This window comes from Myotis myotis, unplaced genomic scaffold (assembly GCF_014108235.1).
Source record: "Myotis myotis isolate mMyoMyo1 unplaced genomic scaffold, mMyoMyo1.p scaffold_m19_p_20, whole genome shotgun sequence".
Taxonomy (NCBI): Eukaryota; Metazoa; Chordata; class Mammalia; order Chiroptera; family Vespertilionidae; genus Myotis; species Myotis myotis.
The window spans coordinates 12,888,062-12,900,496 of record NW_023416325.1 but is presented as its reverse complement, the minus strand read 5'-3'; the positions used below and the strand labels follow the sequence as shown (position 1 = coordinate 12,900,496).

At 48.8% G+C, this 12,435-nt stretch overlaps 1 protein-coding gene across 4 annotated transcripts in view; it reads right to left on the bottom strand.

Moving 5' to 3' along the window:
- MED15 (mediator complex subunit 15) overlaps positions 1-12,435 on the bottom strand; it is a 62,267-nt gene extending 49,832 nt beyond the window's left edge. For 2 of the 4 annotated variants that reach the window (XM_036353338.1, XM_036353341.1), the window contains exon 1: positions 12,285-12,435. In XM_036353338.1, coding sequence (XP_036209231.1) covers positions 12,285-12,352 — 68 coding nt within the window. In that variant the 5' untranslated portion in view covers positions 12,353-12,435. The remainder of the gene's footprint in view (positions 1-12,284) is intronic. The other 2 variants (XM_036353340.1, XM_036353342.1) reach the window with 1 other exon arrangement.

Sequence of the window (12,435 nt, the reverse complement as noted above, 5' to 3'; positions counted from 1 at the left end):
AGAGAGAGAGAGAGAGAGAGAGAGAGAAAGAGAAATATCAAAGTGAAAGAGGGAAACATCGATCAGTTGCCTTCTGTACGCATCAGGACGAGGTACGTGCCAGACTGGGAATTGAACCCTCAACCATTTTGGTATAAGGATGATGCTCCAACCAACTGAGCCATCCAACCAGGGCAAAAGTGTTTTTTTAACAAGATAAAAATATGTATTTCAGAAGTTAACCACCTACCTACATGTAGAAAAGGGTTATTTTAGTCTTGTAAAAATAAACTTTTTAATCATATAAACACAAGAAACTTAAAACATTTTCTCTTCTCCATTACCTTCGTTTTGTTTGATTAAGTGCTCCAATTTCTGCTCTCAAGATTTCCCAATTCCCAATGAACTGTATCAATGAAAGAACTACTGCCTTAACCGGTTTGGCTCAGTGGATAGAGCATCGCCCTGCGGGCTGAAGGGTCCCAGGTTCGATTCCAGTCAAGGGCATGTACCTTGGTTGCGGGCACATCCTCAGTAGGGGGTGTGCAAGAGGCAGCTGATCGATGTTTCTCTCTCATCGATGTTCCTAACTCTCTATCCCTCTCCCTTCCTCTCTGTAAAAAATCAATAAAATATATTTTTAAAAAAAGAACTACTCCTAAAGAAGACAACACAGTCTGCCTGGCTGGAGCATCTACCCATGAACCAAAAGGTCACCGGTTCAATTCCCGCCTAGGTTGTGGGCTCGATCCCCAGTAGGAGGCATGCAGGCGGTAGCCAGTCGATGTTTCTATCTCTCTAAGCCCTCACCCTTCCTCTCTCTCTAAAATAATTTTAAAAAACAAACACACAAACAAAAAAAACGTGGAAGACACCACTGGCCTTAAAAGGGCATGCTGTTACTTGATTGAGCTAGTTCAGTAGACTACCCAAACTTCTCTAAGGTTTGGCCTCGAAAGAACCAGGAAGCCTCTTGATCCCTGTCCAGGCACTGGCCTCTGGGCTCCAGGCCTGGAACCACTCTGGCTCCCCCAGTCCCAGGCCCAAGCATGTCCCAATTACTATCAGGCAACCACATAGAATGGCTGACACTCTCTGCCAACCCAAGAATTTATTAAAATGCTTATCTCACATGATTTTGTGGTATTTGGGAGTAGAGAGAAAGCCCTATCTTTTAAAGATCTGCACTCAAGTATTGGCATTTGAAATCATACCGTGTCTGGGATGTTATTTCAAACAGTCCAGGAAGGGGTGGGGAGGGATAGGTAAAACAATGACCATGTGTTGTTAACTCTGGAAGTAACTGGGAAACATTTTTGTATTATCTCTACTGCTGTGAATGTTTGGAAAAGTACGTAATGGAGCTTTTAACAATAAGTAAAATGCTCACGTCAAACATGCAGGATGACTGTGAAGAGGAGACTAGAGGAGGCTTATCTCCAAGAGCGCTCCCCAGTCACCCTGGCTGGGCAGTTCAGTGGGTTGGAGCATTGTTCTGTACACCAAAAGGTTGTGGGTTCGACTCCTGGTCAGAGCACATACCTAGGCTGCGAGTTCGATCCCCGGTCAGGGCAAGTATGGGAGACAACTAATCGATGCTTCTCTCTCCCTTCCTCTCTCTCTTAAATCAATTTTTAAAAAAAGAAAAAATTCCTTGGGCCCTAGCAGGTTTGGCTCAGTGGAAAGAACATCAGCCTGTGGACTGAAAGGTCCTGGGTTCGATTCTGGTCAAGGGCAGGCTCGCTTGCAGGCTCTTCCTGGCCAGGGCCCTGTTCAGGGCATGTGCAGGAGGCAACCAAGCAATGTGTTTCTCTCCCATCCACATCGATATTTCTGTCTTTCCCTCTCTCTAAAAATCAATGGAAAAATATCCTCAGGTAAGGATGTGTCTTTCTCCTCCCTTCTTCCTGCATGTATGTACAAACAACACACACACACACGGGGGGGGGGGGGGGGTAAGGGCATCTGCTGGGGGCAGGAGTGGGCGGGGAGAGGTCAATGTGAGAAAAAGGAGATATATGTAATACTTTCAACAATAAAGAATTTAAACACACACACAGTCACTAAATTCTACAGCTTCTTTCCTTATAGTTTCACTCCTCCTAAATCATTCTTCCCATTCCTGTTGTCACTTGCATTGAGTGGGTATCAAATTTGAGTGTGCATTTAAAATCAACAGGGTGCTAGTTATGAAGACAGGTTCCCTGACATTGCCAGGTGTTAGCAAGGATGCCTAAGCTGAACTCCCCTACATGGCTTGTGGGAACATAAATTGGTACCCCTGAGAAAACTGTTTGGCAGACCATGCTGCAGGTAAAGGCCACACCCCTGGACCCAGCCCTGGGTGCACACCCCAGAGAGTAAGCACATGTACCCATCAGAAAACATGATCCAAAACTATATACACAGAGCCAACTACTGGAAGTAACCTTGACGTCCATTAAGAGTAGGACAGAAAAGTCATCTGGGGTAGAGTCATGCAATGGAATGACACAAGGGATAAATAAGAACTGCTATCTACAAGGATAAAGTTCACAGACATGATGCTTAATGAAAGAAGGCAGATTCAAGATTGCATGGAGTATGATTCCAATGACAGGAAGTTTAAGAACAAATGTCTCCATGGTTGGGAAAGTCAGAGGAGTGGGGCAGAGCCTGCACTGGCTGAAGCACAGGAAGAAGCCTAATGGGTGCTAAACCTGTTCAAGAAGCAGGTACTGGGGAAATTTACATGTGTGAACAATCATCTGGTGGCATCATGCTCAAGGTACATGTCCTTACATCATTCACTGTAGATTTGTTATCTATAATAATAAAAGCATAATATGCTAATCAGACCAGACGTTCTTCTGGACAAATCCAGTACTGTGAGGGAAACCCGGGTCCTGGGTGCCAGAGGGAAGCCGGTGCCGGTAGCCAGGGGAAGGAAAGTCTACTCTTGCACAAATTTCATGCATTGGGCCTCTAGTCTATATATATAAAAGGCTAATATGCTAAGTGTCTATCCAGGTAATGACGTCACATAGCAACACCCAGCTTCCTCTTCTTAGCAACAACTAGCCTCCTTGCAGTTTCTTCACCCCAGGAACACAACTTGCTTTACAGCCAGGTGCAAACATTTCACACTTAAAAAAACAAAACAAAACAAAACAAAAAAACACAAAAAGAAAAACAAACATTTCACACTTTAACCAAATGTCTGCGAAGCATTTCCCATGCCTCATCTCATTTGATCCTCACAGAAGTCCTGGAGTAGGTAGATAGGAGACTCGGTGGAATCTTATTTTCTTTTCATTAGCTAAAAAACGGAGATTTAGAAAGTTTAGAAACGACCCGACTGAAAAGAAGAAATGGTGCACCTTTAAAATGACTTCAGGTTTTCTCACTGCACAGAATATAGTCAAACACTGCTGCAGTTAAATGTTTTACCCTTTGTTCTCCCTGTGTGATCTACAATAATAATCTGGTTTGTGTTGATATTTACTGCTGTGTTGCTGACAATTACCTAAAAGAGAAGTTGAAGTGCTTCACTGGGCTGGAAAAAGTTTAGCTACATCAGAAAGCAGGTCTAATTAAGCAAGTTTATTCTATATCTATAAAAGGCTAAGTTGACTCACGTATGAGCAATACATATAAAGCTCCAATCACATATGTGTTTCGATCTGTCATTGTCAATCGTGAATTTGGTTGACACTTCTGCTATAAAAGGTGGATAGTGATATTAAAATATTTCTTCTAATTAATTTCCTTTCAATGTGCACAAATCCGTGCACCAGGCCACTAGTATCCTATATAATAAAAGCCTAAATGCTAAAAGTCTGGTCGTCCGTTCAACCAACCAAAGTGTAATATGCTAATGATATGCTAAGGCCGCTCAACCGCTTGGTATGACATGCACTGACCACCAGGGGGCAGACAGTCGACCAGTAACTATGACATGCACTGATCAGCAGAAAGCAGACACTAACAGTAGGTTAGCTTGCTGCTGGGGTCCGGCCGATAGGGGCTGAGCGAGACACGCCAGACACGCCCTGGAGCCCTCCCTCAGTCCCTCCCTGGCTGGCCAACCTCTCGCGTCCCTCTCCAGCCCCCATCGTGCACCAGTGGGGTCCCTTGGCCTGGCCTGTGCCCTCTCGCAATCCGGGACCCCTCAGAGGATGTCGGAGAGCCGGTTTCGGCCTGATCCTGCAGGCCAGGCTGAGGGACCCCACTGGTGCATGAATTCGTGCACCGGGCCTCTAGTTTAATATAAAAAAAACACTTGTGGGCCTGGTGGGTGCAGCTCAGTGGTTGAGCACTGACCCATGCACCAGGTTACAGGGGCACATGCCCAGGTTGCGGGCTCAATTCCCAGTGCTGGGGGGTCGGGGCGCACTCAGGAGTTGGCTGATTGATGTTCCTCTCACTGATGCTTCTATCTCTCTCTCCCTTTCCCTTCCTCTCTTTGAAATCAATAAAAGCCTATTTTAAAAATAAGTAAGAATTACTTGTGAGATAAGCAAGAGCTCTTGAGCCCTGGCCCCAGGATCCTGCCCATGCCCCATCCTTGGGTTTGGACTTGAACGGCCTCAAGCCTGAATTCCTATTACAGAGCACCTGGCAGAGATTCTGCAGCACTTGCACAGGCGTGAGTCCACCCTGGCATGACTCAAATCAGACCTATGGTGACTGAAGGCCCCAGGGTGATCCACCAGGGATTCTCAGGGTAAGTCCAGCATTCTTTCTACTTTTATAACAGGAGCCCCATCCCATATACAGCACAGCAGCCAGATAACTTCTTCTAACGTCACCTCTGGTGAGGGCTGAAAAGAATTTGAAAAGGGGAGAGCAGAACAGGACAGTGGGGACAGGAATAAGCCATTTCTTAACCAATAAGCATGGCCTTCCCATGCCCACTGGAACTTGTACAGGAAGAATAGGGGGTACACAGGCTGGGAAGTGCAGGAGCCCCAGAGGCTGGGAGCCTCTCTGGTCCAGGACCCTTAGCCGATGCCACTCACCTGCCTTGCTGTCCCTCTCCCAAACTGGACGTAAGTTGCTCAGCTCAAAGGCTGACCAGCAGCCAGATCACACCTCACCCATTCCCACCTGCTCCCATCCCTCTAGCAGATTCCCATGCAAAGAGCCTGTGGGGCCAAAGTGTCCAGAAGGAGCAAGGAGCGAGACAGGACTCGGCTGCCATTCATCAAGCATGAACACCAAGAAGACAATACCCTAAATCCATTACGAGATACTTAACTCATTAAATCCCAGACTTTCATTACCAGCGCCCCCCCCCCCCCCCCCCCGCCGACCTAGGTTAGAAAGAAGTTCATTATTAAAGTGGAGAGAACTGTCTCCCTCATGGTGGGTTTCCAGATGATTCCGCCTAGGTTCTAGTGCATCCCTCTTTGTTCTCTGGGTACTCATCTGCTTATCTACTACACAGAACCATCTAGTAGCAGTCTGCTCTCCCCTTTGTCTTTAAATAAATGTCTCAATTAAAAAAAAAAAAAAGGCTCAGAAGGAGAAGTGGTTGGTTCAGTGTTTAGGTAGCACTAATGGAGAAAATCTTGGCAGGCTGCAAGAATAGAAGACAGCACTGCTTTCCACAACCCTATCTTCAATTACTGTGCTCACCTCTTGTCTGAGCCAAGGCATTAGGAGTTAAATGAGATGCGGACATATAAAACAGACCCTACACTCAAGGAATTTATAATGTTGTTTGCAAACCAAAATAATTAACAATAATAATGATAGCAGAAAAGAGTTCATCTGTTCATTTCACGCCAGGATGCAGCCAATGAAGGCTCACACTGAAGAGGAAGTAAGAACTGCAGTGGGCTGAGCCATCACCCCATGAAGAGGGTAAAGGGCATGCCAAACCTCCAATAGGGAAGAGAAAGAATGACAGAGGAAGAGCCAGTCATGATGGTGACCAGAGGGCAATGCATGGAGGAGGGAGCATTCTGGCTGTGGCTCTCACACCAGCACAGAGGGAGTGTCAGCTGGAAGGACAGTTTCAGATAGAAAGGGGAATGCTTTTTAGCGGAGGTGGAAAGGATAGAATCATCTTAAGAAGGCTGTGCTAGCACTCAGGGCCCAGGTGAGGAGGACACTACCCTGCAGGCAGAGCACACGGTGACTTTCTGCCTTCTGGTAGCAGTCTGTGACCACAGCCACCTCCTCCTCACTGGCAGACAGGTCTACCTCATCTTCAAAGGATTTCTGATTACAAAGGATGTATGTTTATTGTTGACAGAAAAACACAGATACATATATGCACTAAAAATTACAAAGAAAATTAAAATCACTCAATCAGCTAAGGACAGCTATTTAAAAAACTCAGCCTGTACCATGGTGTGCTGCTTGCTAACCTGCTCTTCTCGGTAGCAACGTGTTATGGAGTATCTCCCACGTTGGTTTTAACAGCAGCACCAAGCCTGCCATCTGCAGCTACAATAACAAATCTAACCCAGCTCCCACTCCTGACTTGTCTCTCCTGTCCCACTCCTGACATGATGTGGAGACAAGCCTCATCACCACCAGGCTTTTTGAACACTCTCCGGCTTATAGCCTTAGAGGAAATACCTAAGGAAAGGTACATTTTAAGGTTACTGGAATCAACAGATTGCCAAACAACCTTCCAGAAAAATGACCTCATTTATGTGCCCCAGCAGCAGCTTGTGAGGATGCCTGTGTCATCACATGTGTGCTGCCATCACTTTCTTTCTTTTTAAATATATTTTATTGATTTTTTACAGAGAGGAAGGGAGAGGGATAGAGAGTTAGGAACATCGATGAGAGAGAAACATCGATCAGCTGCTTCCTGCACACCCCGCACTGGGTGTGCATGCAACCAAGGTACATGCCCTTGACTGGAATCGAACCTGGGACCCTTCAGTCCGCAGGCCGACGCTCTATCCACTGAGCCAAACCGGTCAGGGCTGCTATCACTTTCTTCAACTCTAAGGTGAATGCCCTTCAGGTTAGCCCACAGCACTCCTGGTGGGCAGGGATCAACTCTGATTCACAAATGCTCAGGGCCTGAGAGATTCAGACTAAAAGGCAGAGAGCAACTGGAGGCTCAGTGTCCTGGGAAGGTGAGTAGGATGGGACTGCAGTGCTCAGCCACAGGAAGAAGGGTGTCTCAAGCAGGGAAACAAACCAGGATACAGAGCAGCTAGGGTGACAAAGAGCTGGGCTCCTGTGAGGCTCCATGGGCAACACAGTATGGTGGGATGGACAGGCAGGTGCAGAGCCAGGAGGAAGGAGCCAGGCTCAGAGTTGAATCCACAGGCACTGGGCAGCCAAACACTCCAAGATCAAAATAATTGGGGGCAGGTGGCAGAATCTATTAGCAAGAGTCGACCATCTGAAGCTGAGTGGTGGGTACACGGGCACAGGGTCTTTAACCATACTACTTGGTTTTAGGATTTTGAATTTTCCAGTTCGAATTTTTAAAGTCACTGGAATTCCTTTTAAAATGTACCTTCTGGGTATGTAACCAATATTATTGCCCAGAGGAATGCTTTAAAGAGAGCAGGTACCCCCCTTGTCCTTTGTGACAGATAATAATGTGGTCATAGTCCTTCCCATCACAGAACATGGGTCCTGGACTAGCCACAGCCACCTCATCAGGAATGGCAGAAACAGTCAGAAATAGATGTAAGGGCTGCAGCTGCGGTCGGTGGGTTAGGTCTCCTACAAAAGGAAGCTGGTGGAGTTTGGGACTGGCTGCAGCCTCTGCAGAGACCAAATATCTGTAAGGGCTGACTGTGCTGTGCCAAACAGTTACAGAGGGGCCAGTCACTATTTGAAGTCCAACCCAATGGGGAGTTGCTAAAATTGCCAACAGGAGGCCCACCTGCAGCAGGTTTCTCTAGCCAGCTCTTCCAATGCACTGGGCTCAGGTTAACTTCCAGCTGCCATTGCCACTCTACCCCAAAAAGGTGGGACCTCTCTGTCAAAGGTTAAAAAGCAGTTAGCCTCTCCTGCCCTGCTACAGTTCAGCAAGCATTCATTTACTAGTATAACATGCAGAGTATAACTTTTACAAGCAGCAGTGGCCTCTTTTCTATGCCTGTTTCCTCATCTTAAAAATGATAGTAGTAAGTACATCCACTGGAAGGGCAAGCAGGAAGAATCACTGAGCTAACATGTCAATTCCTGCAACAGGGCTTGGCACAGCACGTCCATTACATGGCAGGTGCTGTTGTTGTTGCTGCCGAGAAAGCCGCAGACTCCTGAGCAGCTGGTTGACTGAGGACTTTCATCCCTCAGGTCACTCACTCCTAGTCTAGAGGCAGTAGAAAGCCAAGGGTCAGGACTCTGAAATCAGTGTCTCAGCAATCATTTCCTGGTTGCCATCAGGGGCACTGGGGCTTTTCTCAGTGGGAGCTATTCAGCCCGCACTCTGAAGCATTGTTCTCTTGGTAGATGCTCAAGAGCAGAGACAGTGAACCAGCTACAGATGCTTCCCCGTCCACTGAAACTTCTCAGTTCTTCATTGTGCTTTCGTTATTCCCTCACTCAACTATAAATTACTTGGGTTCAAAGCATTTCCCAAGATGGCCAACTTTTAAACAACAGCATAAACACCAAAGAAAATTATAATTAACAATATGTCAAGTATCCTAACCCAAATCCTCATTTTTAACCCTGTGAACACAATAAATCAAGGCACCAGGAATCACAACTTTCAAAGTGAACCCTGGAGAGAACACAAATCTGAGAACTGAGGACACCCACATCAGGGTAGGAAGACAACCTTTGAAACTGCTCATGCCAGCAGTGGTAAGCAGAAGGATTCCCCAAAGATGTCCATGTCTAGTCCCAGGAACCTGTGAATATGCTACAGTATATGGCAGAAGGGACTTTTCCAGATGCAATTAAGGTTACAGACTTCAAAATAGGGATATCATCCTGATTTACCCCAGAGGGCCCAATCTCTTTGAGTCCTTAGTAGAGAATTTTCTCTGGCTAAAGTCAGAGGGATGTGGCAGAAGAACCCGCCCTTGCTGGAGGGGGCTACATAAAAGTTAAGGAATGCAGGCAGCCACGAGGAACAAAGACTGACCCCTGGCTAACAGCAAGGAATGAGAACACCTCAGTATGACAACTGCATGGAACTGAACTTCCTCAACAACCCAAATGAGCTTAAAAGCAAATTCTACCCCAAGCCTTCAGGAAGAAATGCACCTGTGCCACCATCTTGATTTGAGCCCCGTAAGACCCTAAGCAGACAGACGACTCAGCTGAGCCTACCTACAACTCTGATCTAGAGAAAGTATAAGATAAATTTATGTTGTTTTATGACACTACTGGAGGCCCGAGGCACGAAATTCCTGCACGGGTGCAGTCCCTAGGCCTGGCTGGTCATGGAAACGTGAGCGTCTGGTGTGGAAGGGCAGGTCCCAGCTGACCTCTGGGCAGTACCTGGGCCCCAGGGTCCCCATGCACCCCCCTCCGCCTGAGTCACGGTGTCCAAGTCCCCACATGGAGATGCGCTGAGTGCAGCCTGAGTCACAGTGCCCGAGTCCCCATGCGGAGATGTGCTGAGCGCGGCTGGAGGCCATGATCAGGAGCGCAACATGGGCCTCTGGGTCCGGGGCGGACAGTGTGCTCTCTCCCAGCTGGCCTCGCAGACGGGCTCCTGCTCGAAACCAAGGGGAGCCCGACAGGCCCCTGCAGTCCCTGCAGCTGCAGCCCAGCTCACCAGAAAGAAGCCACGCAGGTACCTGAGTGCCCCAGCACACAGCCCTGGCATCCAGGGGGAGGGTAGCTGAGGGAGTGAGAGCAAGCTCCGCGGACACCCCAAATTCTCACCGCACCTCCATCCCTGTCATCCCCGTCCCCAGGTAACTGGCGAGAGGTCGCAGCTCACAGCATCACTGGCGCCAACCATGTTCTGCACCACTCCCTGGTGGTCAGCACACATCATAGCGAGCAGTCAAACTCCCCATCTCCAGATCGAATGCCCGAGGGGACAATTTGCATATTATGCTTTTATTATATAGGATATTTGTAGTAAATTGTTACAGCAGCAATAGAAAACAAATACACAAGCAGCAATCTGGCAAAAAAGGAAAGAAAAAGGAACCTAGTTTCCCTGGAAGCAAAAGGAAGCTGAATTATGAGGTATCCAGTCAGTCCCTGACACCCAGAAACTCTTTAATTGCCCTCCCAGCCGTCTGACCTTCCCCCACCTTCCCCATTTTCTTTGGTTGCAGCTCATTCTTCCTATTCTTAAATTCTAGGCTCCCCAAAAAGGAATCTTTCCCCCGGGGTTGGGAGGTGGGTTTCTGGCTAGAGCCCTGAAGTGGGCCATCCCTCAAGATTTCACCTTGTAGATAACTCCAGTGCATCAAAAAACAATGTCCACTGATTCCTCAATACCTGCAAATTTGTCCCCAAACTATTCCATAGCAGTGCCCAGAGCCACTACCTCTACAATGCACTCCTTCCACCGTACTAAGAGGTTTCCAGCATTCCGCCCCACTTCCTTCCTTCCACATGGCTGCACCCACCCCCTCCATCCAGTTAGTCATCAAGGACGGCTGTCAATGCTCACTCTCCCCTTTCTCTGGAAACATCTTCCTCTTCCAGTTTCTACCAGTGTATAATGCAGACCTTTATAATCCCTAGCCTGACTAGGTCATCGCACAACCATCTTTTTGGAGCAATGTGACAGGCTGTGATCAAACAATGGAAATGCAAGGATGAAAAATGGCAGATCCCCAAATCCCAAGAGCTCAAAACTCTCATAATGGCCTAACTAGCCTCTCTCCTCTGTTCCTGATCCATCTCCTGGGACTCAGGGGCTCTTTCCAACTCTGGCTTTTCACTACACTCCAAAGCAGGCCACATGCCAATACAGGCTCAATTCCTCAGCGCTGCATTAACATGTCAGCACCTGCTCACCCTCATTCCATTATCATCTCCCGAAACGCCTGATTCCTCAAACCCCACAACGCTCAGCCTACAGCAAATATCACACTTCCACACTCCTTAGCTTGAAATGATGGCCCATCACACTCCTACTTGTCTTTTTAGAACTCAGTGTATTCAGCTGCCCCTGGCCTGTTCAAGCCAGCTGTCAATTCTTCCTCTAGGACAGCGGTTCTCAATCTTCCTAATGCCGCGACCCTTTAATACAGTTCCTCCTGTTGTGGTGACCCCCAACCCTAAAAATTATTTTCGTTGCTACTTCATAACTGTCATGTTGCTACTGTTATGAATCCTCATGTAAATATCTGATATGCAGGATGTTATTTTCATTGTTACAAATGGAACATAATGAAAGCATAGTGATGAATCACAAAAACAATATGTAATTATATAGGTGTTTTCCGATGGTCTTAGGCGACCCCCTGTTCGACCCCCAAAGGGGTCGCGACCCACAGGTTGAGAACCGCTGCTCTAGGAGAAGGACTGCACTGTGACTGTTCCTTTACGGTAGTGCAGTACGTTCCCTGAAGGCAGGGGGGCTGTCTCAGGCAAATCTGTGGCTAGCACAACATGCCAGTGAGCTCAGGAAAAGCCTGCTAAACGAAACAAGCTGTGGGTGGTGCGGGGCTGGGGTTCCACTAGGGTGAAGCCTCGGGTGCCCTGGCAGCCCATGCACTGCGGGGGTTCAACAACTGACACTGAGCAGAAGGCACTAACCCCAGCTCTTCACTCCCTCCTCCCAACCCGCGCTAGCTTCCTGGCAGCTTCTTCCTGTCACCCTTCCCGAAGGTCCATTCTGGGGGGCAGAAGGGGAGTGAGATGGGGACGGGGGAGGGCCCGCAGCCCACCGCCCACAGCGCAAGTCGCTAGCCTCCCAACCTCACCTTCCATCCACCTCCCTCCAATCTTTCTCTCATCCTGATACGCTTTTCTGGAAGAGGAATCGCAAAGCACCCAGACCTGCTAACGCCGCTGTGGGCTGTCCCGTCTCCTTTTCTTATGCAGTGTGATTCAAAGCAGGGGAAAGTCTGCACCCAAAGCACACAAATGACGAATAAGAAAGCTCAGGACGATGACTCATAAGCCAAGGCTCGGTGGTTTTCATAGTTCGGCCCCAGGAAAGCTACCAAGCAGTCCGTGCCGGCCGAGAACAGAGAGGACCGCCGGAGGAGGATCGCCGCAGGAGGGCCGCGCCCTCGGACACACGCGGGGCCCCGACGCTTTCGGCCTCCCAGCGCCCTCGAGCCCCCGCGGGTCCCGGTGCCCTAAGTCTCCCGGGGTCGGGGTCGAGGCCGGGCCTCGCCCGCCGCGCGGGGGAGGGGTTGCAAGGGGGAGGGGGACCGGCGATCCCGTCCGCTGCCCCGGCCCCTACTCACATTTGACTGACCAACTTCTGCCGGAAGGCGGCGCTCCGCCAGTCCGTCTCCTGCCCCGAAACGTCCATTCCGGTCCCCCTGCTCCCACCTCCCGTGTCCCACTCGGCCGCCGCCGCCGCCGCCGCCGCCGCCACAAGCGCAGCGCCAGGCC